At 41.0% G+C, this 27,983-nt stretch overlaps 1 protein-coding gene across 3 annotated transcripts; it reads left to right on the top strand.

Moving 5' to 3' along the window:
• Positions 1-1,443: 1,443 nt before the first annotated feature.
• Positions 1,444-27,967, top strand: atp6v0a1b (ATPase H+ transporting V0 subunit a1b). Of its 3 annotated transcripts, none has more exons than XM_058061900.2 (22): positions 1,444-1,539; positions 3,706-3,856; positions 3,969-4,047; positions 4,145-4,242; positions 5,017-5,145; positions 5,231-5,313; positions 6,034-6,160; positions 6,278-6,360; positions 7,194-7,287; positions 9,121-9,333; positions 11,872-12,022; positions 12,222-12,361; positions 12,430-12,593; positions 13,010-13,100; positions 13,211-13,329; positions 13,787-14,003; positions 14,219-14,326; positions 17,175-17,375; positions 19,619-19,636; positions 21,302-21,419; positions 23,332-23,503; positions 26,361-27,967. In XM_058061900.2, the coding sequence occupies exons 2-22, from the start codon at positions 3,740-3,742 to the stop codon at positions 26,452-26,454; spliced, it is 2,616 nt and encodes an 871-aa protein (XP_057917883.1). In that variant the 5' UTR covers positions 1,444-1,539; positions 3,706-3,739; the 3' UTR covers positions 26,455-27,967. The 3 variants fall into 3 exon arrangements, with proteins under 3 accessions (XP_057917883.1, XP_057917885.1, XP_057917886.1); XM_058061902.2 differs by having other exon boundaries at positions 17,268-17,375; XM_058061903.2 differs by lacking the exon at positions 19,619-19,636 and having other exon boundaries at positions 17,268-17,375.
• Positions 27,968-27,983: the final 16 nt, after the last annotated feature.

The raw sequence follows: 27,983 nt of genomic DNA on the forward strand, positions 1-27,983 counted from the left end.
CTGACTGTTGATGGAAAGGAACCATGCAGATGTTGTCGTTTTTTTATTGTTTTTTTTTTTTATTGCTATTATTTCTCATCCAAAACGGTGCTTTGTGTTTTTTTTTTTTTATTACATTTTTTTATTTGGGCAAATATATGAAACATTACAGTGTATTTCTTACATCAATCAAAATATAACTTTCCATTATTTACATATGTATTCAGCTTTCTGATCACAAGCTCAAAAGGAGTAGGCTGAAGCAAAAGCTTATAAATTCCTACCCCTTTTTGCAAGATATAATCATGTTTATGCCACTGTCTTGTTTTCCCGTTATTATCATTGTAATATTATTATTATTAGCATTATTAGCATTATTATCATAATTGTTATAATCTATCATTATTACCATCATTATAATCATCATTAATATTACCATTTCCATCATTATAGTTAACAATTTTTCAAATTTTTTTTCATTATTTAATTTTACAGACTTCATTGCTTCTTGTAGAGTGCTGTATCATTCCATCTGTTTTTTTCTGAAATCGTTAGCATGTACCTAAGTACATACATCACAACTCTTTCAAGGCCCGACAAAGTAGTATTCCCTACAGCACCGGAGCCAAGGCGGGTCAGGTGTCTTGCCCTGGGTCACAAGGGGCCAGAATGGAACCACCTTCTGGTTTCTGGACGACACTGCTCCATCACTCCATCTTAATTTAAGCCTGCAATAAAAGCCTGTTGTTCCGGCGATCGAGTCTGATGCTTTTGTAATGTTTTTATTAATATCACTGACATCTAGTGACCAGAGTAGAATACTACATATCCTCGGCCTTTTGAATGCCTTGTATTTGTATTTTATGTTTGAAAATGCATCCTTTAGGCAAACTATACGTAACATTTGCTGAAATACGCATGTTTTTAATATATGGGTATTCAACTACAAAATAGCATGATACATTAATATGTCTTTGACAGAGTGAGTGTGTTTCCCTAACATAGTGTACGTGGGAATAGAATAGAACAGAAAAGTAGAACATCTAATCTATCTTGAAGCAATATGAGAAACAAACAAAATATAGTTGTATATATTAAAATATAGTTGTCAATAAAGTCCAATACTACTAGAAAAAAATTAAAGGAATAAATGATGTTTGTGAAGATGATCCTTAAATTATTGTTACTTTTTGATTATTCCTTTTTTTTTTAATTCCGCTTTAATATCTCTTTGCCCTGCTTATATGCTGACAGATTGTCTCGTATTTTTCTTTATTTATTTAATCTTCATATGGCCGGTCATTTACAACGACGTCCTCACCAAAATAAAACTTCTCGCTTCCTTTCATTTTGAAATATACATAAATACACTCAACTGTCTTAAAATTGTCCTGCTAAGTCTTTGTGGCCTTACGGAACAGTATTTTGAAGTACAATCATTATGCTTTTATTTTTTTTAGGTACAGACGTTGTATTTCCGGTTTGTGTATGGAGCTTAACGCACCTTGTTGGCCCGCAGCATCCAGCATCCTGACCGAGCACATATTGCTCATTCTAACCGTAAGTAAACAAAGCGAACATAATAATTATGTTTAATTTGTTGTTTATATTTGTTAAGACGTTGTATAGTCAAAAGCCATGCGGTATATTTTAACTGGATATTTTCCGTTTAATATTTGACGTGTGGGTGGAAAGGACGGCAATGAGTCGTCAATGATTTTCGTGGATTTAAGCCGATATTATTCAACATTTACGATGCCAAGTCGACAGTTTATTATAATTTTCTCTTCGAGGTTTCAAAATCAGTCATAGCTGCATCACGTACGTCATCGGCCTGTAATCACTTTTTATGTCCTCCACCACGGATGGCGGCCGTATAACAGTGAAGCATAGTGCTTGAGACGAGTAGGAATTGAACCCCTGTCGTAGGCAAGAAGATGCTGTCACAGGATGGAGGCAAGTAGCATCATGGCGTCCTTGAGCTTGAAGGGTGTACAGAGCTTGCGGGAGGAAGGATGCGCCTCACTCACATTCAGCCTGCCAAGCTAACATGCTAACACATTTATAAAATCCAGTGCTGTGATGTGGGATGATTGAACACATTTAACTAGGACTGGGATTCGAACACACGGGGCTAGCTCCTCCCCCTGCTAACCTTCTTACATAGGGTGACTCCAAATAACTCCTCAGGTTCATAACTACGTCTTTGGTATGGAATTAGTTCAATAAATATACAACTCTTTTGCCTTGCTAGGTCTTTGCATGTGTATGTCTACACGTCTACGTAGATACAAGTTATGGTAATGGTAATGGTAATGGTAATGGTAATGGTAATGGTAATGGTAATGGTAATGGTAATGCATCCCATAATCAGTTCACAGTTCCACATGTCCAAAAGGAGTAGGAAGAAGCAAAGCTTATTAAATCCTACCCCTCCATCTGGTACTTTTACAATCAGTAACTGTTACATTTGTTCACTTCCTGCTTTCCATAATACAGTTTAAGTTTTTTTTTTATTATTTTGAATTTTTCTATTTTTTGTCCCGAAGTACAAGGTCATATGACCATACAATTTGTTCACAGTTTGTACATTTGTTCACTTCCTGCTTTCCATAAATATAGTTTTTTTAAATTAATTAATTTTTTTAATTAATTTTTTAAATTAAATTAAATTAAATTAAATTTAAAAATTTTGTCACTTACCGAAGTAGGAGGTGATATGGCCATCCAATGACATAATGGGTACCATAGTAAGTGTCAATATAGTGATATATATAGCACATCATGACTGGTTCAAGACTCTTCATCCTTGTATTTAGCAAACATCAACTGCTTGTATTGTTTCTTGAATTGGCTCATCGTTGTGCATTGTTTGAGGTCCTTACTCAATCCATTCCATAGTTTGATTCCACATACTGAAATGCTAGGGCTTTTTAACGTAGTCCTAGCATAGAAGTGTTTCAAATGTACTTCTTCCCTGAGATCATATTTCTCCTCTCTTGTAGAGAAGTATTGGATGACATTTTTAGCTAATTGGTTATTTTTAGCCTTATGCATTATTTTAGCTGTTTGAAGATGAACTATATAAGTGATTTTAGAAATAAGGAGTTAGTATGTTCTCTGTAGGCGGCATTATGAATTATCCTTACTGACCTTTTTTGCAGTACATTTACATCGAGTGAAGATTGCTTTTATAGTTATTAGCCCATATTTCCACACAATAAGTAAGATATGGTAGAATCAGAGATCAATAAAGAGTGTGGAGTGATTTCTGATTGAGAACAAATTTTGCTTTGTTCAATATTGAAATATTTCTGTCCACCCTATGTTGTATATTTGTAATATGAGGTTTCCAGCTCATATTTTCATCTTTTGTGATCCCCAGTAATTTATTTTTCTTCACCCTTTCAATGTCTACACCGTCTATTTGTATTTGCTGGTATGTGTCCTTTCTGCTGTGAGCAAACAGCATGATTTTAGTTTTATTTAGGTTAAAGTTTCAAGGTTCAATCTATTATCATCAAACCATCTTTTTAGTGTGACCATTTCTTCTCTGACCTTTCTATTGATTTCGTCTGTACTCCCTCCGGAACAAAAAGCAGTGGTATCATCTGCAAATAATACCAGGTTTAAGTCTTCCGTGACTTTGGAGATATCATTGATGTACAAGTTGAACAGTTTTGTTCCCAGTATTAAGTTGTATACTTACTTTGTACGTTTATGCAGGGTTTCTGAGTTGTGTACGGGTGTACCGGTCATCATGGGGGAGCTGTTCAGGAGTGAGGAGATGACCCTGGCCCAGCTGTTTCTCCAGTCGGAGGCGGCCTACTGCTGTGTTAGCGAACTGGGAGAACTAGGCATGGTCCAGTTCCGAGATGTGAGTAGGATGGCTTGCATTACTAGTGACAACTTTCAGTGTTTCAGTTGTTTCTTCATGAATTGTAAGTTCACCATGTCATATGTATACCTAACAACATTTCCATTTGTAGCTGAATCCAGACGTGAACGTGTTCCAGCGCAAGTTTGTGAATGAAGTCAGGAGATGTGAGGAGATGGACCGAAAACTAAGTGAGTACATTGAGGCAGTCCTTCACAGCTAGAATATCTGTAGTAGGTACCCAGCTTCAGTTTCTACAGCAATGTGTTCCTTCACTGTACCGGACAGGGTTTGTGGAGAAGGAGATCAAGAAGGCCAACATTCCAACTGTGGACACCGGTGAGAATCCTGAGGTGCCTTTTCCCAGGGATATGATCGATCTGGAGGTAAGACCTTTTTCTAGACACTACTTAGGGAACTAGGGGACTGTCAGTACTTATTACAATGGCCCCACAAAAGGTAAGGAATGCTGCCTTTTCCAAAGGCAAATATGATAACTAAGTAGCTTGGGGGACAGCATACTAACATAGCAATAGACTACACATTAAATAAGTTAAGTTAAAGCAGGGGTCTCAAACTCGTGGCCCGCGGGCCAAATGTAGCCCGCAGGACACTAGTTTGAGGCCCCCACCTTGATATGAAAGTTTGATGTTAGTGCGGCCGCGCAAGTTTGATATGGATGCTGTATGGTATTATGTACCCAGAAAAAATTATTACGTTTGATTAATGTTCATGTTAAAGGTTAAATAACTGTTAATAGTTATCCTCCCTATCCGTGTGGAAGTGGTAAGTTTTTGGCTTTTTTAAGTTTAAAGGAAATAACTTGGAGGCTACCGTTTAGGTCGCTAGAGCTCTAGTTTGCGAGTTAGCATGTGTCTCAAGACCCTGCAGTTGCGCAATATGTTGTAAATAAAAAGAGTATAAATGTGACTATAGTCGTGTTTTGTCATGTTTGTCAGTTTGAGACCCCTGAGTTAAAGTCATACAGTACATGTATAGCATGCATTGAAATGGAACAGTGTAAAGTTGAGTGTAAAGGTGACTATAGGGGTGTTATTTCATTTATAGAGTTCTCTAGTGTAAACAGTCCATGTTAGGAAAGGACCTTGAACCCAATTAGCAACAAAAAAAAGTTAGCGTGAGAATGTTATGATTTGCAGGCTACCTTTGAGAAGTTGGAGAATGAGCTCAAGGAGATCAACACCAACCAGGAAGCCCTGAAGAAGAACTTCCTTGAGCTGACGGAGCTTAAACACATCCTTCGTCGAACACAGCAGTTCTTTGACGAGGTTTGCACCCTTTTCATAGCTCTCCATCTTCACTCAACTCAAATAAAAAAATAAAGTTGTTATATGAGGACATTTCTTTGTTAAGATGGAGGATCCCAACTTGTTGGAAGAGTCATCAGCTCTCATGGAAGGCAACGAAGGGGGCAGAGGGGCGCCACTCCGATTGGGGTAAAGCCTGAGACTTATGTACAGTATATTTGTCATCATCCACGTCATCCTTATGTGAGACATGAACACTCGCTTTCCTGTGCGTTCTAAATATAGAAAAAAACTACATCAATGCTTTGATTACATAATGTAACCTGCATATTAACCAAGCTACAGTCATATTTTTATTGTTATTATTATTAATGGAAGAACTAATTTATTGGCGTAGTGACACCTCGCCATCCACACTGGTGACCTAGGCCCCTCCCACATTTTGTAGCCGCCACCACTGCTGCTGTGCTTTTGTTTTTCAGATTGAAAAAGTTAAAATACTCCAAGTATTATAGGATGCCATGAATGTGGCTGTCACGAAACGAACGCTAGCTCGTGTTGTACATCTGTGTACTACTTTGTTTTTTATATTCGGTATAGTTACTCCATTCACTGTGCAATATATGATCAAGCTCCACGTGCAATATTAAGGCTCTAAGTATAATATATTAACTTCTAAGTGAAGTATTTCTATAATGCCTCATATTAACTCACTAGCAAGATGTCATAGTGTATTGACTGGTCATATATTTCATCTCATTTCATATTATCTGCAAACTGTATTTGTATATAACTCTGGGTAAAATTGTTGATTTGTTATACTTGGGTTGTTTATATTGTTTATTTTCGTATATTGTGTATTTTGTACTGCTTATAGGGACGAATAAAGGCATATCTTATCATCATCAGGTTTGTGGCTGGCGTGATCAGCAGGGAGAGGATTCCAACCTTTGAGAGGATGCTGTGGCGGGTGTGTCGAGGTAACGTTTTCTTACGTAAGGCTGAGATTGAGGACCCTCTTGAGGACCCCACTACGGTCAGTTCTTAGTATCAATTCAAATTTCTTCCATTAGTTACATGACGACAGAAAAATAGAAGCTGATTTTTTCAGTGAGTACAATAAAAAAAAAAACAATGTCATCCTTTTCAATAGGGAGACCAGGTCCACAAGTCTGTCTTCATCATTTTCTTCCAAGGCGACCAGTTGAAGAACAGGGTGAAGAAGATCTGTGAAGGGTGAGCGTTCCTTTTTGCTTGTGCCGTCGCTTCTGTTTTGCTGTTTTCCAATAATTTCCATGACCTTAATGAGTGTAAGCTCAGGTAAACTGAATGTTTCTGTTAGATTTTTATAAACTATTATTTATTCATTATACAGTGATTGTGTCAATTTTAGCTTTAATTCTTATTTAACTAAGGCATTTGTCATATTTGTTTATTATAACGTGTTTCAGGCAGTTTTAATTCCTTATTTATTCTCTTCATAACCAAGTAAGCCAGCTTCAAATTCATTCATTCATTTTCTACCGCTTATCCTCACGAGGGTTGCAGGGGTGCTGGAGCCTATCCCAGCTGTCTTCAAGCGAGAGGCAGGGTACACCCCGGACTGGTGGCCAGCCAATCACAGGGCACATACTATAGACAAACAACCATTCACACTCACATTCAAACCTATGGACAATTTGGAGTGGCCAAGTAACCTAGCATGTTTTTGGAACCCACACATGCACGGGGAGAACATGCAAACTCCACACAGAGATGGCCGAGGGTGGAATTGAACTTAGGTCTCCCAGCTGCGAGGCCTGCATGCTAACCACTCGGCTTCAAATTCTGTCTCTTAACTCGACGACTAAGCATTTTTTTATGTTTTGTACTAAGTCTCTCTTCATCCTCCTCCTGGGAAGTAAAACCGCTAAAGTCATCTTCTTCAGTTTCGGAATTAACAGTCTCATAATTCTTTTTTCACACACTGTCAGTCGCTCTCATTCGTTGTCGCTCTCAGGTCTCGTGGCAAATCAGCCCTTGAGCATGTACGGTTCAATTAAGTTCGCTTTGCGTTCTTTCTCTTGCAGGTTCCGTGCCTCTCTCTATCCTTGTCCAGAGACCCCACAGGAGAGGAAGGAGATGCTCGCAGGAGTCAACAGCCGTATTGATGATCTCCAAATGGTACATTTCTTTTCCTAGCCCATTGTACGATATCAACAACCATTCACACTCACATTCATACCTATGGACAATTTGGAGTCGCTAATTAACCTAGCATGTTTTTGGAATGTGGGAGGAAACCGGAGTACCCGGAGAAAACCCACGCATGCACGGGGAGAACATGCAAACTCCACACAGAGATGGCCGAGGGTGGAATTGAACCCTGGTCTCCTAGCTGTGAGGTCTGTGTGCTGTGTACAGTACGTTAACAGACACCTATTTAGCCTGTATATGAAGGCTGGCAAAATCCTGTTCATTCTCATTCGTAATGAATTTATTATCATTAGACTTATTGTTGAACTTGTCAACAATAACCATGACAGCAACATTCTTACTTTGTTACAACACAGTCAACAATCACAACAAACCAATTAATCAGAAACTGTGCACAACAGTACTCTGACCTTCAGGCTGATGCATGCTCCTTGCTCCATCATATTACATGAAAAGCCATTGTGATGCATACACAGGCCTTATCTCCAACATGGGTCTTATCTGCTAAAGACTTTTTGTTCCGTATCAATGAGTTGTGGTTTCCAGAGTTTGGCCTCCTAAAATCTGTGTTCTCTCTGAGGGTCTGCCCTAGTGTGTGCCTGCCAACCACATACAATGTACTACCTGAGTACAATGGAACATTCGGCTCAGTTTTTTTAGAATCATTTGGCATAAACAAGAGCTGTGGGTCTTAATTGTTTCAACTTTGAGACAGTTTAGATCAGGGGTCTCAAACTCAATTTACTTGGGGGCCACTGGAGCTCGGGTCTGGGTGAGATTGGGCCACATCAGGTTTTCAAAAAAAAAAAAACCCCAAAAAACGCATTTATTAAAAACAAAAAAATTTAAAAAACTTCGCTTTGGTTCCAATTTTCTACAATAAAAGCTCAGATAAAACATTCCACTGTTTTCAAATATCTTACTTTTTTATTTTTCTACACAAAATAAGATGAAAAATAAATAAACAAATCAAGAATAAAGAAAATCAATCAATCAGTAATAAATAAATAAATATAATAATAATAATAATAAAACGGCAAATAATAAAAACTTAAGAAACCACATATAGTTGGTGGGTAGACAAATTATTTTTTCCAGTTTTTTTAAAATGAACAAAGCATTATTAGAGCCCTGTAGACATGACAAAACACGACTATAGTCACATTTATACTCTTTTTATTTACAACATATTGCGCAACTGCAGCGTCTTGAGACACATGCTAACTCGCAAACTAGAGAGCTAGCGACCTAAACGGTAGCCCTCAAGTTATTTCTTTTAAACTTAAATCGCCAAAAACTTACCACTTCCACACGGATAGGGAGGATAACTATTAACAGTTATTTAACCTTTAACATGAACATTAATCAAACGTAATAATTTTTTCTGGGTACATGATACCATACAGCATCCATATCAAACTTGCGCGGGCCGCATTAACATTAAACTTTTAAACTAGTGTCCTGCGGACCACATTTGGCCCGCGGGCCGCGTGTTTGAGACCCCTGGTTTAGATGAATGGTCAGACTTTATTGGCTTACAGAGTGCAAAACTTACATCACTCTCACCAAGACAGGAAGTCCCAAATACGGTAGACATGCTTGTTCTGAGTGCTGTATCGGCGAAGGGGATCTGCGTTTTAAAGCGAGCATTGGCTGATATCGATACCGTGATTTTTTTTACTGATATATGCCGATACCGATCACTGGCCGGTCTTGTTCAAAAGTGAAGGTAGGACGAAATCTGCCCCATTAAGCGTCTTTTTTGGACCTGTGCTAAATTTCCTCACTTTGCCAACTCAGGTGCTGAACCAGACCGAAGACCACCGGCAGCGAGTGTTGCAGGCTGCCTCAAAGACCATGCGAGTTTGGTTCATCAAAGTTCGGAAGATGAAAGCCATCTACCATACTCTTAACCTCTGCAACATCGACGTCACTCAGAAATGTCTCATCGCGGAGGTGTGGTGTCCTGTCTCGGACCTGGACTCCATTCAGTTTGCCCTCCGAAGAGGAACGGTGAGTTTGAACTCTTTGTTATTTAGTCAAATTCTTGATATTGTCATTGAGGCACCAGAAAGTGCCACCACTGTCCTTTGGAGGGTGAATGACTGAAAGAACCAAACTTTGAGGATTTGATTGTTTGAGGATTTGAACAGTAAGAACACATGAACAATGTGATTGTGATTGGTCTCCACATTCCACACCTCAGAGGATGTTGCTTCAACAGAGCAACTTTCTGCTATTAAAGGGATGGATGGATGTGGACGTCAGCAGCTTGCAATGCATGGCAGGAATAACAACACCACGAATGTTCACCAACAACGTAATGGTAGCATCGCTGTGGTAGAGAAACCACATTAGCTTCAGCAGCAAACATCTTCAGCAAAGAGCATCTGAAGGCGCTGGACAAATATGGAAGATGACCTCATCTTGACATATTTGAACTCCTATTTTCTTTTTGATATTTCATTGTTTTCTTAATGGGCGGCACGGCGGTCTAGTGGTTAGCACGCAGACCTTACAGCTAGGAGACCAGGGTTCAATTCCACCCTCGGCCATCTATGTGTGGAGTTTGCATGTTCTCCCCGTGCATGTGTGGGTTTTCGCCGGGTACTCCGGTTTCCTCCCCCATTCCAAAAACATGCTAGGTTAATTGGTGACTTCAAATTGTCCATAGGTATGAATGTGAGTGTGAATGGTTGTTTGTCTATATGTGCCCTGTGATTGGCTGGCGACCAGTCCAGGGTGTACCCCGCCTCTCGCCCGAAGACAGCTGGGATAGGCTCCAGCACCCCCGCGACGAGGAAAAAGCAGTAGAAAATGAATGAATGAATGATCAGTAATAGACAGGAAGGTTGAATAAGGTCCATTTCTTCCTACGTTCCTACATTGAATGTAACCACGTGGCGTTCCTTAATGTAACTTGCCCTTCATCCTGCATCTGACCGAAATAGTGTAGCAAAAATCCATCATATTGGTGTATATGATTTCCTGGAATGTTGCAATGTAGGTGCTGATTCCAGCCAGCTTCACTCCCCTCCAAAGCATCTAAGGAGAAGCTGTTAGCTCTCACATGTTACCGCATTGCAACCATCATCATGTGACTTTGACGTGCCTGCTAAATGTATTTGAAGACTGCGGAAAAACTACCTAATTGGGAACAACGTACCTTAGGATGGAAATCTGTTCTCCACAGTATTTCAATATCCAATCAAAAAACAAGCAGGCAAGATATTTTTTGGCTTCATTGGAATGCCTTTTTTCATTCCAAGGCTTTTCCATTCAAAGCTTTATGGGACCTGCTTCCTGTTGTTGTGTACGCCCCCCCCCCCCTGCCTTTGAGTTCACAAACAATTTGTGCTGTGTTGAGACTGTTGCTGTGAACGGGGCGGCATGGGTTATAGATGTATAGGCATTTTGTTTTGGCAAAACAAAGGCAAAGTCAATTGATTACTGTCTAGCAGTACAGATGATGGTCAGTTTGTTCAAGGTTTCTTCAACGTACAGTACACTGATGTACAATATGCATGCCATATACAGCATATACAAAAATCTGTTGAAATTTTATTTACAGGAATACAAAATATTGACACGTCGGGCACAATTTGGACATTTTCACCGCGGTTTGCATTTGCCAGTGGTTTAGACATTAATGGCTGTTTGCAGATGATTTAATCTAATTTAATTGGACTGTTATGCAAGCTGCCATTGACTAGGTGTTGTCCCATTCATTCATTCATTTTCTACCGCTTGTCCTCACGAGGGTTGCCGGGATGCTGGAGCCTATCCCAGCTGTCTTCGGGCGAAAGGCAGTGTACACCCTGGACTGGTCGCCAGCCAATCACAGGGCACATATAGACAAACAACCATTCACACTCACATTCATACCTATGGACAATTTGGAGTCGCCAATTAACCTAACATGTTAAAATTAGCATGTTTTACAATGCTAGCGTGTTAACACGCGGCATGAAAGCACCGTCTACTTAAGTTTATATCTCTGAAAATCCCAAAAATGCTAACAATGCTAACTTTTAACATGCTAACACCTAGTATTGTATCTTGTGAAAATAGTTTTAATGCTAACATGCTAACAATAAGAATCGTAAAACCTAACATGAAAACGTAACTTTATTCATTCATTCATTCATTTTCTACCGCTTATACTCACGAGGGTTGCAGGGGTGCTGGAGCCTATCCCAGCTGTCTTCGGGCGAGAGGCGGTGTACACCCTAGACTGGTGGCCAGCCAATCACAGGGCACATATAGACAAACAACCATTCACACTCACATTCATACCTATGGACAATTTGGAGTCACCAATTAACCTAGCATGTTTTGGGAATGTGGGAGGAAACCGGAGTACCCGGAGAAAACCCACGCATGCACGGGGAGAACATTGAACTCGGGTCGCCTAGCTGTGAGGTCTGCGCGCTAACCACTCGTCCACCGTGCAGCCCTTGTCCCATTCAGTGTATAGTCAAATACTGCTACATCCTGTTGTAAAGACATGTTGATATGGATTCTGTTATTGACATTGAGCATATTTGACAGGAGCGAAGCGGTTCAACTGTGCCGTCTATCCTCAACCGAATGCAGACCAAGCAGACGCCGCCCACTTTTAACAAGACCAACAAGTTCACCAGCGGCTTCCAGAACATTGTGGACGCCTATGGCATCGGAAACTACCGTGAAATCAATCCAGGTAGTACCGTGGTGCCTAAAATTGGAAGCGTGCAGTCAGTCTGTACTTGAGGAGTGGTTCCAGTCCTACTTTATTATCATGCATGGTCGTGATACCAGTGTTGGTATCAGTGTTGTATTTTTCATTTGAATGAATAGCTGGGTCGTTCTTTTAGCCTTGTCGTCTGATGTTCTCTTCCATGTATCTTTCCGGCATAAAGCGCCGTACACCATCATCACCTTCCCTTTCCTGTTTGCCGTCATGTTTGGCGACATGGGTCACGGCCTTTTGATGACCTGCGCTGCTCTCTACTTGGTCATCCGAGAGAGTCGCCTCCTTGCCCAGAAGAGCGACAATGAGGTATTGATGGAATGAAGAAGAAATTGGTAATGTCAGGTGATCACCTCCGTATCTCTATTTCCTGACAGATGTTCAATATGGTGTTTGCTGGCCGCTACATCATCCTGCTCATGGGGATCTTCTCCGTGTACACAGGCGTCATTTATAATGATTGCTTCTCCAAATCACTGAACATGTTTGGCTCCGGGTGGAGCGTGAGGCCCATGTTTGGTCCCAAAGGAGCCAACTGGTCGTAAGTTATCCCGTTTTCAGCAATGTTCATGATTGTTCATGAATGTTGCAGGATCGTCATACTCATAGTTGGTCTTTTCTAATAAACCACCTGAGAAAAAGCAGATTTGTTCTGATATAAAGCCGCATGTCTCCACGTCATAATGTGGAATATTGTGGTCCTTGAGGAACAGCCAGCTTTTATTTGACAGGAGACAATCATGAGCAATGAAAGCCACAAGCTTGTCAACCCTTTGGAAATTGCAGTTCACTCACAAATTGGATGATTGTAGACAATATAATCAAGATTTAAGACTTGAGACTTAAATAAACAAATAAATGTAAGGTTCTGAAGTGATATGGACAGTATTTGACTGTGGGAAATATATGTGGACTGGTCATGCTGTATTTTATTCCTCTTTTACTGTTGTGTTGAAGCTTTGAGACGCTTGACAGCAACGCGGTGCTGCAGCTGGACCCAGCCGTTCCTGGTGTCTTCAATGGGCCTTATCCTCTTGGAATCGACCCGGTAAAAGACTTGAGCAATAATGTTGAACCTTTGCTCAATATTTTCTTTTATTTTTTTCATTGGAGGGAGGAAAAATGTCACTGAAGTGAAAGCTGCTGTCATTCGTGCAGATCTGGAACGTCGCCACCAACAAGCTGACCTTCCTTAACTCGTTCAAGATGAAGATGTCTGTCATCCTGGGTGTCATCCACATGCTGTTTGGAGTCTCCCTCAGTCTTTTCAACCACCTGTAAGTGTTGACTTCAAAACCGAGACGGGAATGCAGGAGGTCTTCACTTTTTATTTTAGCTATATATATCACTATATTGACACTTACTATGGTACCCATTATGTCATTGGATGCTCATATCACCTCGTACTTCGGTATGTGACAAAAAATAAAATAAAATAAAATAAAATAAAATAAAATAAAATAAAATAAAATAAAATAAAATAAAATAAAATAAAATTAGGAAAGCAGGAAGTGAACAAATATAACAGTTACTGATTGTAAAAGTACGAGATGGAGGGTAGGATTTAATAAGCTTTGCTTCTTCCTACTCCTTTTGGACATGTGGAACTGTGAACTGATTATGGGATGCACTCAATTGTAATCTGATGCATGTTCAAATGATATAAAACCATTACCATTACCATTACACACTAAATGTTAATCTCTTTTTTTTTTAACTAAACAACCACTTCAGGTACTTCAAGAAGCCTCTGAACATCTTCCTGGGCTTCATCCCAGAAATAGTCTTCATGGCAAGCCTGTTTGGTTACCTCGTCCTGCTGGTCTTCTACAAGTGGACGGCTTACGATGCATTTACTTCAAAAGATGCCCCCAGCCTTCTAATCCACTTCATCAACATGTGCCTCTTCAACTACAGCGATCCCACCAACAAGCCGCTCTACGCAGGACAGGTGCTCCCTCATCCTCATCCTCACCCTGCCCACACCCAAAATAACCACAGTAGACCTCATGTTGTTCCACATTCAGAAGTCTAATGTGATTTGTTTATGCAGGATATGTAAGAAATTTGCCTCCAATGGGGTCATGGCTGGTCATCGACTGGTCCAGTGGTGACTACTACTAGCGGGGCAGTGCTTTGTTAACCTCCCTGTGTTTGAACCCGTAGATGGGGATTCAAGTGTTGTTGGTGCTCATTGCCCTTGCATGTGTGCCCTGTATGCTGGTGGTGAAAACTATGGTGCTTCGGCGTCAGCACCTGTGGAAAGTACACCTGGTATGTCCATTTCACCCTGCCTACAAACTAATTGCACACTCAGATATTCTCTATTTTGTCATATAACCTTTTTTTTTTGCCCCTATTCTGTCTTTCACCGTACATTTGATTGTGAAATGTGTTTGGTGTTTGCCATGAAATGTGCTTAAAGCCTGCCTTGGAAACGCTGTTCACTTGACAATGTGAGGGAACCCAAACAGGCAATGGTTTGCAATCATCCCCGAGATAAAATCCACTGGATGCGTTAAACCTCATGTACTGGAAAGCTAATCTTAATAGTTGATGTTGTTCAGGGCTGGAGTTAGGTGCGATACCTGATTGGTGCCTTACTGATTCCGAAGGACATTCTGGCTCAGGCTTAGTCCAAACGTAAAGAATCCAATCCACCTGATTTAATGTTCAAGGAAAACTGCACTTTTAGATACCAGCCTCTAGATATCAGCCTCTAGATATCAGCCTCTAGATATCAGTTTCTAGATATCAGCCTCGTTCCAGATATCAGCTTCTAGATATGAGCCTCGTTCTAGATATCAGCCTTTAGATATCAGCCTCTAGATATCAGCCTCTAGATATCAGCTTCTAGATATCAACCTCGTCCCAGATATCAGCTTCTAGATATCAGCCTCGTTCTAGATATCAGCCTCTAGATATCAGCCTCTAGATATCAGCCTCGTTCCAGATATCAGCTTCTAGATATCAGCCTCATTCCAGATATCAGCTTCTAGATATCAGCCTCGTTCTAGATATCAGCATTTAGATATCAGCCTCTAGATATCAGCTTCTAGATATCAACCTCGTCCCAGATATCAGCTTCTAGATATCAACCTCGTTCTAGATATCAGCCTCTAGATATCAGCCTCTAGATATCAGCCTCTAGATATCAGTTTCTAGATATCAGCCTCGTTCCAGATATCAGCTTCTAGATATGAGCCTCGTTCTAGATATCAGCCTTTAGATATCAGCCTCTAGATATCAGCCTCTAGATATCAGCTTCTAGATATCAACCTCGTCCCAGATATCAGCTTCTAGATATCAGCCTCGTTCTAGATATCAGCCTCTAGATATCAGCCTCTAGATATCAGCCTCGTTCCAGATATCAGCTTCTAGATATCAGCCTCGTTCCAGATATCAGCTTCTAGATATCAGCCTCGTTCTAGATATCAGCATTTAGATATCAGCCTCTAGATATCAGCTTCTAGATATCAACCTCGTCCCAGATATCAGCTTCTAGATATCAACCTCGTTCTAGATATCAGCCTCTAGATATCAGCCTCTAGATATCAGCCTCGTTCCAGATATCAGCTTCTAGATATCAGCCTCGTTCCAGATATCAGCTTCTAGATATCAGCCTCGTTCTAGATATCAGCCTCTAGATATCAGCCTCTAGATATCAGCCTCTCGATATCAGCCTCGTTCTAGATATCAGCCTCTAGATATCAGCCTCGTTCCAGATATCAGCTTCTAGATATCAGCCTCGTTCTAGATATCAGCCTCTAGATATCAGCCTCGTTCGAGATATCAGCCTCGTTCGAGATATCAGCTTCTAGATATCAACCTCATTCTAGATATCAGCCTTTAGATATCAGCCTCTAGATATCAGCCTCTAGATATCAGCCTCGTTCCAGATATCAGCTTCTAGATATCAGCCTCATTCTAGATATCAGCCTTTAGATATCAGCCTCTAGATATCAGCCTCGTTCCAGATATCAGCTTCTAGATATCAGCCTTGTTTCAGATATCAGCTTCTAGATATCAGCCTTGTTCTAGATATCAGCCTCTAGATATCAGCCTCGTTCCAGATATCAGCTTCTAGATATCAGCCTCGTTCCAGATATCAGCTTCTAGATATCAGCCTTGTTCTAGATATCAGCCTCTAGATATCAGCCTCGTTCTAGATATCAGCCTTTAGATATCAGCCTCTAGATATCAGCCTCTAGATACCAGCCTCGTTCCAGATATCAGCTTCTAGATATCAGCTTTGTTCTGATATCAGCCTTTAGATATCAGCCTCTAGATATCAGCCTCGTTCCAGATATCAGCCTCTAGATATCAGCCTCGTTCCAGATATCAGCTTCTAGATTTCATCCTCGTTCTAGATATCAGCCTCTAGATATCAGCCTCTAGATATTAGCCTCGTTCCAGATATCAGCCTTTAGATATCAGCCTCTAGATATCAGCCTCTAGATATTAGCCTCGTTCCGGATATCAGCTTCTAGATATCAGCCTCGTTCTAGATATCAGCCTCTAGATATCAGCCTCGTTCCAGATATCAGCTTCTAGATATCAGCCTCGTTCTAGATATCAGCCTTTAGATATCAGCCTCTAGATATCACCCTCTAGATATCAGCCTCGTTCCAGATATCAGCTTTTAGATATCACCCTCTTTCTAGATATCAGCCTCTAGATATCAGCCTCTAGATGTCAGCCTCTAGATATCAGCCTCGTTCCAGATATCAGCTTCTAGATATCAGCCAAAAATCGACATTGGCACCCTCAGTTAGCATCCACCCCAGAGTTAGCATCTTATCTGAGTATTAGCATCCCATCAGAGAGCTTCAACATGGCAACCACATCTGGCGTTACCCGGCTGTACAGGAAGTTGAGGTTATGAGAGAAGAGGTTCAACTCAACCAGTGAGATTCTATCACTTTTAACAAACTTTGAAATCCAACACTTTCTTTATTGAAAAGACACCTTTACCTCGGTAACGTGTCACAAATACACCACGATTGGAAACATCATCTTCAGCATCTTCTCTGGGTGCCTTTAATTTCTAAGCAGTTTCATGCAGCGTGCAACCAAAGGCTTGCTTTAAGCCCGACACAGCTTTTGTGACTTTTGTATCTAGTCACAGAAGAGGGAAGAAACCACTGCAGAGAATCTAGAGCAATCTTTAGAGCGAACAGGCGTGTCCTCATCATGCACCGGACTCACCCAACAGGGCACGCAGAAGTTTGGAGGGGTGCGAGTGGGCAACGGGCCCACGGAGGATGAGGCTGGCATCATGGACCACGACCAGCTCTCCCAGCACTCGGAGGAAGGAGATGAGGTCTGTTGGACTCTTTGAGACTGTTCTACTCTATTTGGAGACTTTGTCAAGAATAAACTTGTAATGATAGAGGGACATTTTGGAATGTTTACCTATTTGTATGAGCAGAATATGATAATAAGTCTGATATATGGTATGAGCCTTTTTACTCCTTCAATCGGGGGTGTCCAAATTTTACACTGAAAAATCAAAAGGGGGCCACTTGGGGGCCACTGATATTTCTATAGGGTAAAATGTTGTAAAATGTAAAAATGTTTTAATGTAATTTTCTTTGTGTATTTTGTAAGAATATATTTGTATTAGGGCGGCACGGCGGTCTAGTGGTTAGCACGCATACCTCACAGCCCGGAGACCAGGGTTCAATTCCACCCTCGGCCATCTCTGTGTGGAGTTTGCATGTTCTCCCCGTGCATGCGTGGGTTTTCTCCGGGTACTCCGGTTTCCTCCCACATTCCAAAAACATGCTAGGTTAATTAGCAACTCCAAATTGTCCATAGGTATGAATGTGAGTGTGAATGGTTGTTTGATTGGCTGGCGACCAGTCCTCACGCCCGAAGACAGCTGGGATAGGCTCCAGCACCCCCCGCAGCCCTTGTGAGGAAAAGCGGTAGAAAATGAATGAATGAATTAATATTTGTATTAGTTATTCAGCTTTTTTGCTCAATTTTTTCAATTTTTGTGGTTCTGCCTACTACAAAAAAAGCCCAAATTTTGGACCCCCCCTGATGTAGGCTGACAGGATGATGTTGGTGATATCATGCTTCAATTTAATGATTTTTATTATGAGATGTTATATATTTTTCTATTTTCATTTCAAGGCTTGAGAAACACTTCTAAATGACGAGAGTAGTTATAACTTTTCAGACATATTCTGCATAGAGAGCTGTGTTTTCTCCTGGCTGGTCGGGGGGGGCAATGGGGGCTTTCAAATAGAAAGGGAGGCCTGTGATGGACTAGAGCGAGATAAGAGTTAGATTTTCCATTTCAGAAACATAAACACTGAGGTGGTTTTCATGAGAACCGGTGAAATGGAATTTCTGAAAATACCAGCCAGTTGAGTCAGAGGTGTGGTGTGGCCCCCGGGTGTGCTACTTGGTCCGTCTGAGTGTTTATGTTATGATAACATATTGCATAACTGTCATTGAACAAGACCACATTCAATTCTCCAAAGCAGCGGTATTCCATGTAGGCGTGCTTATCAAGCGGGGAAGCTGGGGATGAAGGAATATCATGTTGCCTTGTGGTGCATGGAACCGGTTTGAAATATACTATCTATTACACAACACTTGGAGCCCATCTCATACATGATAGTTCATGGAGCATATTTGTTTTGCTTACTTACAAATTAAATATAGGCACGAGTGGTCGAGTGGTTAGCGCACAGACCTCACAGCTAGGGGACCAGGGTTCAATTCCACCCTCGGCCATCTCTGTGTGGAGTTTGCATGTTCTCCCCGTGCATGCGTGGGTTTTCTCCGGGTACTCCCACATTCCAAAAACATGCTAGATTAATTGGCCACTCCAAATTGTCCATAGGTGTGAATGGTTGTTTTTCTATATGTACCCCGCCTCTCTCCCAAAGACAGCTGGGATAGGCTCCAGCACCCCCTCGAGGAAAAAGCGCTAGAAATTAAATATATTTACACAGCTCTTTCAACTTTCTTCTTCAATAATCTTAAATAATAATAATCTAAAATAATGTAAATATTTCTTGTAATTATGACTTTATTCTCATAATACATGGACTTTATTTCCACACCCACAAACGATAACCTTTTTCAACTCTATTTCCCTCCTAATATTACTAGTTCATTCTAATAAAATGACTTTTGACTCTATTCTCCAAACATTATAACTTTTTCCATAACCAGTTTTCTAAAAATGTTTTTTTTTGTTTCTGGTAATCTTACAACTTTAAAAACTTTTTTTTTCATAAATGTGTCAAATGTATGTTATTTCTCACAAAATGATGGTGTGTTCTTTTCCTCAGTAAATGACAACACTTTTCTGTTTATGTTTTCACTTTATTCTTGTGAAAGTGCTTTTGATTTTCCCCATTTTTTGCTTTTGTGGAATTGCACAAATGTGCACCGGGCCAATAGAAAAGCAGCCCCGGGGCCGCACTATGCACACCCTTCCTCTTGGTCATTTTGATGAGATTGGAAATGATGATGAGAGTGTTTGTTAGTTTCCATAAGTTGCTGAACGCCTACACTAACCTTTGACCTTTGATTCCTTTCAAGCAAGCGGAGGAAGAGCCGGTAAGAGTCTCAGCTGTCTTTTTCAGTCTTGGGCTTTTGTTCCTTGTGGTCTTTTTCATTTCTTCCTTTATGTTAAAGAGGGCATGCATATCGCATGTTCTCCTTGGGTGGGTTTGCTCCAGATGTCTCACAGTCCAAGAGCATTTCGTTTTTCAGCATGTGGGCCTCGCCGAAAGACGTTTGGACACCCTAATCCATTATTATAAGCATTTTTGATTTAGCTTTTTCTGAAATATTGACACAATAGGTCACACAAAGCACACATCGATAGCATAGTATTCCTTTGTAGGTCCATTCTACTCACGTACTTTAACGTATGACCTCATGCTGCTGTGACAATATAAGCGATGCCAATACATCAAACTCGCCAGTTTTGTTTTCTCAAGCCACTTGCGTTGGAGACACTTTAATGGGAACAATGAGCAACTGCTTCCATGAACTCAGTTCCCTGGGTCCAAGAACAAAAGAGGAGCATGGAAAAGGAAACCCTGCCAGCAACAAGCCAAATGCAACAACAGAGACATAGAGCCGTAGCTCGGCCCAGTGCATACAGGAAAGGCTAGTCTTGTTCCAGGATGGAGTAAATGAAGGGACAATACACAAACAAGTCTGTGATCCTGCAGGACTTACACACGCGAAAAGTAGATCATGGATTTGCTACAAAAGGCACAGTATTTCACATACGCTTGGATGAAGATGAAGATGAAGAAGAAGACGAAGATGGGCAGCAAATGCTCACAGACCAATCAAACATGGAAACAAGAAGTTGTAAAAATCGAGCTATACCATAAAAAACAATATCTTTTTAAAGATTGACTCGTGGTTAGCATGTTGACGGAGTGGTTAGCATGTAAACCCAGTGGTTAGTATGTTGGCTGAGTGGTTAGCATGTTGCCGGAGTTGTTAGGATGCTGGCCGAGTGGTTAGCATGTATGCCGAGTGGTTTGCATGGTGGCAGAGTGGTTAGCATGTAGGCCCAGTGGTTAGCATGTTGGCCAAGTGGTTAGTATGTTGGCCAAGTGCTTAGCATGTTGGCCGAGTGCTTAGCATGTAGACCCAGTGGTTAGCATGTAGGCCCAGTGGTTAGCATGTAGGCCGAGTGGTTAGCATGTAGGCCGAGTGGTTAGCATGTAGACCCAGTGGTTAGCATGTTGGCCGAGTGCTTAGCATCTTGGCCGAGTGCTTAGCATGTAGGCTGAGTGGTTAGCATGTAGGCCGAGTGGTTAGCATGTAGGCCCAGTGGTTAGCATGTAGGCCGAGTGATTAGCATGTTGGCCGAGTGCTTAGCATGTAGGTCAAGTGCTTAGCATGTAGGCTGAGTGGTTAGCATGTAGGCCCAGTGGTTAGCATGGTGGCCGAGTGGTTAGCATGTAGACCCAGTGGTTAGCATGTTGGCCGAGTGGTTAGCATGTTGGCTGAGTGGTTAGCATGTTGGCCAAGTGCTTAGCATGTAGGCGGAGTGGTTAGCATGTAGGCCGAGTGGTTAGCATGTAGGCGGAGTGGTTAGCATGTAGGCCGAGTGGTTAGCATGTAGGCCGAGTGGTTAGCATGTAGGCCGAGTGGTTAGCATGTAGGCCGAATGGTTGCAACGAGTGGTTAGCATGTTGGCCACACAGCCATTATAGTCACAATAGTAATATTATTGTGTGTTTCTTCTTTCCACAGTTTGACTTTGGTGATGTGGCCGTCCATCAGGCCATCCACACCATAGAGTACTGTCTGGGCTGTATCTCCAACACTGCCTCCTATCTGCGTCTGTGGGCTCTCAGTCTGGCTCATGCACGTGAGTAGATGCACCAACTAGCTCACACGACATTGGCCAGCACGGGTTCTCCAGCTTTCTTGATGTATGAGTGGGCCAGTCCACCACAGCATGGATCTGGGCAGGGTCGGGACTTAGTGAAGATCATGCAGATTCTGTTCGTTGTGGTGAAGAGAGCCTAAAGACAAAGCTTGCAATTTACTAGTCTACGTTCCTACCGAAGCAACAAGATTGAAGGTTTTCTTAGAGATTCCCTCAGAGATACATTAAGAAGAAACTCTTAGTAGAACCACTGATTATGAAAATGTGAAATTTACCATCCTAGTAATTTTAAGAAGGAGCAGTAGGTCAAAATAATAGTTATTATGTTCAAACTGAAGCATTTAAAGCCACTTTAAACTGATGTTATGACAAAGTGGACTGATTTGGACTGTTCTAGTCTTGTTGCAGCGCGCAGACCTCACAGCTAGGAGACCAGGGTTCAATTCCCACCCTCGGCCATCTCTGTGTGGAGTTTGCACGTTCTCCCCGTGCATGCGTGGGTTTTCTCCGGGTACTCCGGTTTCCTCCCACATTCCAAAAACATGCTAGGTTAATTGGCCACTCCAAATTGTCCATAGGTATGAATGTGAGTGTGAATGGTTGTTTGTCTATATGTGCCCTGTAATTGGCTGGCGACCAGTCCAGGGTGTACCCCGCCTCTCGCCCGAGGACAGCTGGGATAGGCTCCAGCAACCCCCGCGACCCTCGTGAGGAAAAAGCGGTAGAAAATGAATGAAAATAATCTTGTTGCAGTTTATGAAAACTCCTGCCCAGTTGAATTGGGAAATGGAAAAAATAAACTGGAATGGAATGGAATGGAATGGCCTTTATTGTCATTATACAAGATGTACAACAAGATTGGAGAGCTTCTCCTTTCAGTGCAGTAGTCAAGTTAAAAAAAAAGTATATAAAAGTAGAGTAAAGACAATTTTACAAGATATATACAAGATATATACAAGATATCCAAAATATACACATAGTATTGCACAGGAGCATATGCAGGAGCAGACATATTGCAGATATATTAATTTTAGTGCAACGATAAATGGGTCATAGTGCAAAATAATGACTGGTGTATACAGATGAGTTAAGTCACATATGAGTGTATTGTATTGGGCAGTGATGGAATATTGCACATTTGCATTAATGCTAATGACCGGGTACGTTGTATATCTGAGTTCAGGGTGGTGATGGCTCTTGGGAAGAAGCTGTTTCTCAGTCTGGAAGAAAAAATTAATAAGTAGTTGGTGCTCTGCTGTACGCTTTGACATTAGTTTTAACAGGGAGAGACACAGTATAACCTATGACCCAGTACTTGGTGGGGAAACCCTTGTTGGCAAACACGGAGGTCAAACGTTTTGAGGCTGAAGTTATCAGCTTTATATGGGATTCGGTTCCACTCCAGGACACTCCAGGATCTTTTGGGTCATTGTCAGGCTGGAAACACCCATCCATCAGCCTCATCTTTTAGTGTTCTTCAGTGTTTCTCATCCAAGATTGTAAATTACAGGCCCCTCTTGTGCACTTAGCGGAAAAAGAGCCCTAAAGCAGAATTTTTCCACGTTTAGGTTTGACAGTAGGAATGGTGCTCTGGAGGTCATATTCAGCATTTCTCTGCCTCCGAGTTGAGGCCATTGAAGTTATTCCGTCATTCTGTTGTTCACAAGCAAATTTCAGACAAGCCTGTGCATGTGTCTTCTCCAGCGGGGAGATCTTGTAGAATCTCAGCAAAGTGTTTAATAATGCTTTTTTTTTTGGAGACAGCGGCCCCGACTTCAACTTCATTCTTCTGACTGAAGTGTAAATGTTGTATCATCCCTGTGATCATTTCAAAGAAATTTGAACTTCCGTGATGACAGTTTTCCTTTTGTTCTTTTTCATGTGTGCTCAGAGCTGTCAGAGGTGCTCTGGTCCATGGTGATGCACCTCGGTTTGTCCTCCCGCAGTGGGGGTGGGTTCTTTGGCCTGTCCATCATCTTTGCGGCCTTCGCCACCCTCACAGTTGCCATTCTGCTGGTCATGGAGGGGCTGTCGGCCTTTCTGCATGCCCTGCGTCTTCACTGGTGAGTATTGAATTACTGCACTATACAGTAGGTCCTCGTATCATGTGAAGGAATGTCCATACTATGGATTCCGGTGCACCATCATTTTTCACCTCTTGTATCTCTGCCAAAGCCGTACGTCTTCAGCATGTCAAACACATGAAATATTCCTGACTCAAAGTGGTTTACTGTAACTGTAAGCTCAAAACGGCTGCAAGAAAGAACCTTGCAGCGCCATCGCTTCCTTGCACCGTGTCTGCCAAGCTGATACAAGCAGCACCGTTCCATGTTGTACTGAGATACACACTCGGGTCAAACATTGGCCCATTAGAGAACATTATCACCACGCTGGAATGTACCGGAACGCTGATAGCACAATGGCTTCTTTTACGTAAGAACGTTCGCCTTGTCCTGATTGTTTATAGTATAGAGAATATCACAAGGCGGGAATATTTATACATGTACGTCCAGTTGGACGAATCTACCTTCCAACGTGTTGAAAGGTCCATCCACTCCTGATCATCCTCCTGACCCTCCTTTACTCCTTTACTGAGAAAACAAACCTTGACTGAGAGAGCAGATGAAGATGGCTAGAGTGAGCTCACTGATATGAATGCTTTTAGAAATGGTCGGTAGAGGTAATGGTATTGGAAAAATTTGCTCACATTCTTTGAAGCGCTTGAACGTGCTTGAACTCTTTGTTTTTCAAAGGTTCCTTTAGTGTGTAATGGTAATGGTAATGGTTTTATTTCATTTGAACATGCATCAGATTACAATTGACTGCATCCCATAATCAGTTCACAGTTCCACATGTCCAAAAGGAGTAGGAAGAAGCAAAGCTTATTAAATCCTACCCCTCCGTCTGGTACTTTTACAATCAGTAACTGTACATTTGTTCACTTTCTGCTTTCTTGATATAATTTAAGTTTTTTTTAAATTTATACAATTATTAAATTTTATTTAAATTTTATTTAGTTTTATTAAATTTTATTTAATTTTATTAAATTTTATTAAATTTTATTTTATTTAATTGTATTTAATTTAATTTTATTTAATTTTATTTTATTTTATTTTGAGAAATATTGGATTTTTAGGTAATTGGTTATTTTTAGGGAAAGAAATTGTCATTTTTTTGTACGTTTGTCACACTTAAATGTTTCAGATCATCAAACAAACAACAAAAAACAAATATTAGTCAATGACAACACAACTGAATACCAAAAATTCTGTTTCCATATGAAATAATTTTTTTATCCAACCCTACATTGCCCTGTGTGAAAAAAGTGATTCCCCCTAAAGCTACTAAGCTAATAACTGCAATCAAGAATTTGTGCTAACTTGCAATGAGTCCTTCAAAATTTATGATCATCACACTACCACCACCATATTTTACTCTTGCTATGTTGTTCTCTTTCTCAAATGCAGCATTACTTTCTGCAAAAATAAGACCACTATTTAGTAGTATTAACTGGTCCATATTTTGGGCAAGTACCAGGAAAATACCTCCAGAAAGCCAAAGAAAAGCTTCAACGCCCCAGACTGATTGTGTAGGCGTGTGCAGTAGAAGCATACACTGCCAGGACGAGTGCGTTACTTGGTTAATAAAGCAGAAGTGTGTCAGCTCAACAGGTATCCGCTAAGGTTAAAAAGAGTCCTGGAGTATTTTTCGCAGAGGTGAGCGAATGGAAATAGTCGTGCTCGGAGTAAACAGCAGTCAACTCGGACCTCTGCTTTGGTACCTGCTCTTCACAAGCACACGCTGATGACTTGTCTGTGCAAACACACTTACGCAGAGGCACTCACAAGGACACACAGAAGGTCGAAGCGTTTTTTTTTCCATCTGCACAGATATGTGGAGAGGCAAATGAGAGGATGTCTCATTTCTTTCCACGTTTTTAAGTGTCGCCCTCACACCGCTCTGGTAGGCCAAATATTTGCCACAGCTTGGAGACATTCCTTGGCAGCTCCCCTCACTTGCAAAGGAACGGCCCTCTCTTCGTGTTTTCTTACCAACGGAAGACATCAGAAGCAGTCACAATCAGAAAATCATTTTTGGAAAACAATAGACTGAAAGACTCAACTCGGGAAAATAGCCAATCATGAACCTTTCTAAGGGTGTTTATTTTGTCTGCAGGCATGGTTATGTAATCTTTCCACAAATACATGCCATTTGTGGATTTGAATGTGTACATGTCCAACATGTTTGAGGAGAATTTCTTTTTTTCTGTGCTTTTGGTCATCAAAGAGGTGAAACACAGACAGGACAGACAGGCACACAACCACATGCACGGTTGATTTGTTAAGTCGCTTGGTGGTTAGCATGGTGGTGGTCCACAGAGGTCAAAGGGGCAAGGTGGAGGCTCACATATTGGAAGGACCTGGGCCAGTGAGGGAGTACAGAGGAACATGGTGGACTGGAGACACATGCTAACTCACAAACTAGAGAGCTAGCGACATAAACGGTAGCCTTCAAGTTATTTCCTTTAAACTTAAATAGCCAAAAACTCACCACTTCCACACGGATAGGGAGGATAACTATTAACAGTTATTTAACCTTTAACATGAACATTAATCAAACTTAATAATTTTTCTGGGTACATGATACCATACAGCATCCATATCAAACTTGCGCGGGCCACAATAACATTAAACTTTCATATCAAGGCGGGGGCCTCAAACTAGTGTCCTGCGCGCCACATTTGGCCCGCGGGCCGCGTGTTTGAGACCCCTGCTGTAGATGATGATGTTGAATGCAGCTATATCTGTATTAAGGTGAATAATATTTATCATTTCATTAAATGAGCACTAAATAAGTCAGGTGATGTGAATGTTGACAGATCTCTGACCACATATCTTCTTCTCAAATCTCTCCTTTCAGGGTCGAGTTCCAGAATAAATTCTATGGTGGCCAAGGCTTCAAGTTTGTCCCCTTCTCGTTCGAGAGTATCATGGAGGGAAGATTTGACGAGTGATGGTTAGCTGGTGGAGTCCACAGTCTTCTCTCTTCTCTTGTGTACTGTATGTGTCCGTGTGCATGAACACTCGTGCAAACCTCTGTGTCCCTCTAGTGGCAACCCATAAACCTGGCTGCCTGTGATGTTGAATATTGTACCTGCACTGTAGAGGCTTTACCCAGGCTGGAACACCATGGGTAGATTTTAACGTATTTATAGTTTTAGTAAGGCTTGTGCAGTATATTGTCATTTCCTGTTGTGACCTTGGCTCCTCTTGTGTTTTTGGATGGCGAAGCAGGTACCACACCTTTGTGTAGAACTTTAAACAGACAGTGGAAATTCTTGGTAAAATGCACTCACTTCATGCCCCCCCCCCCACCCCCACACCCCATGTACTTGGCACATTCCACCCACATCCAGTCAGTCCTCTCCTGTGCTGTCAGCGTGTGTCATTAGGAGGGAGGAAATGATCAGAGAGGGCAAGGAAACGGAGTTACAATGTGGCGGAATGATCTCATGGCATGGCTGAGTGACATGACGTTACACAGAGCAGGTGTGTCCAAAGTGTAGCCAGCGGCACGTCCTAAAAATAGTTTAGCTAGAAAAATACGAAATACTGAAACCATGGAAAAATTATTCATTTTACAAGAATAAAGTCCAAATATTAAGAGGAAAAGTTGTAATCCTCCGACCAGAAGTCGCCAAAACTTTACAAGAAAATGTAATATATTATGAGCATAATATGAAAAATTTTATTTATTTTTTTAAGTTAAAGTCGAAATATTGTGGGAGTGAAGTCATCATCAGAGGAAAATTAGCAAGTATAAAGTTGAAATAGTTGGGATATAAAAACCAAGAGCAATACAGCTGTAATTTTAAGGGAAAAGTTGTTTTCCAATCAGAAGAAAAGAAAGCTTATGAGAATATTGTGAGGCAAGATGTCATTTTAGTAGCAACATTTTTTTTTAACTATTATGAGAAACAAAGTAAAGTTGTAATTTTTAGAAAATGAGTTAAATATTTTGAGAATAAAATTGACACCAATTATTTAAGAGTAATGTTGACATTTTTGGAAAAATGTCAGAACAAAAAAGCTAAAATGTGGGGAAAAAATCATTTTCCACCTACATGCATTAAAAAAAACCTTTTATTATATTGCTTTCCTAAATGCTAAAGTGGCCCTTGGACACCCTTGCCACATGGTAAAGAAGTCACTCAGCAGGTTGACTCCCCAGGGGTGAAGAATCGGTACTAAGCTGTCTATGATGAGGGGTCATCCATGTGGTCTCATGTGTGCATGAAATCAATAGTTACAGCATAAAGTGTATTTTGAAGGAGCCAATAAGGCCTTCTTGTTCTTTTGAGTCAACTAAACATGAGGCAACAGAAATGGAACTGGCAGATAAACTTCATTTGCATTCTTTTTTTAATTGCAGTACAATAAACACCCTGACAAATGACAAATGTGACATGATGTTGTGCAATCATTAGTGATGTGTTTGTGATCAATAATAAAGCTCAAATGTGTGGATTCCGAATTTGTGTTA

This window comes from Doryrhamphus excisus, linkage group LG2 (genome assembly GCF_037039965.1).
Source record: "Doryrhamphus excisus strain RoL-2023G ecotype Guam linkage group LG2, RoL_Dexc_Guam_v1.1, whole genome shotgun sequence".
In the NCBI taxonomy this organism is placed as follows: Eukaryota; Metazoa; Chordata; class Actinopteri; order Syngnathiformes; family Syngnathidae; genus Doryrhamphus; species Doryrhamphus excisus.

Excerpts from the sequence above, each read along its gene's own strand:
- atp6v0a1b (XM_058061900.2), top strand. The coding sequence starts at position 3,740 with ATGGGGGAGCTGTTCAGGAGTGAGGAGATGACCCTGGCCCAGCTGTTT. Across the intron at positions 5,146-5,230 it reads CACAGCAGTTCTTTGACGAG|ATGGAGGATCCCAACTTGTT; the intron begins GTTTGCACCCTT and ends TTCTTTGTTAAG. Across the intron at positions 13,101-13,210 it reads ATCCTCTTGGAATCGACCCG|ATCTGGAACGTCGCCACCAA; the intron begins GTAAAAGACTTG and ends TCATTCGTGCAG.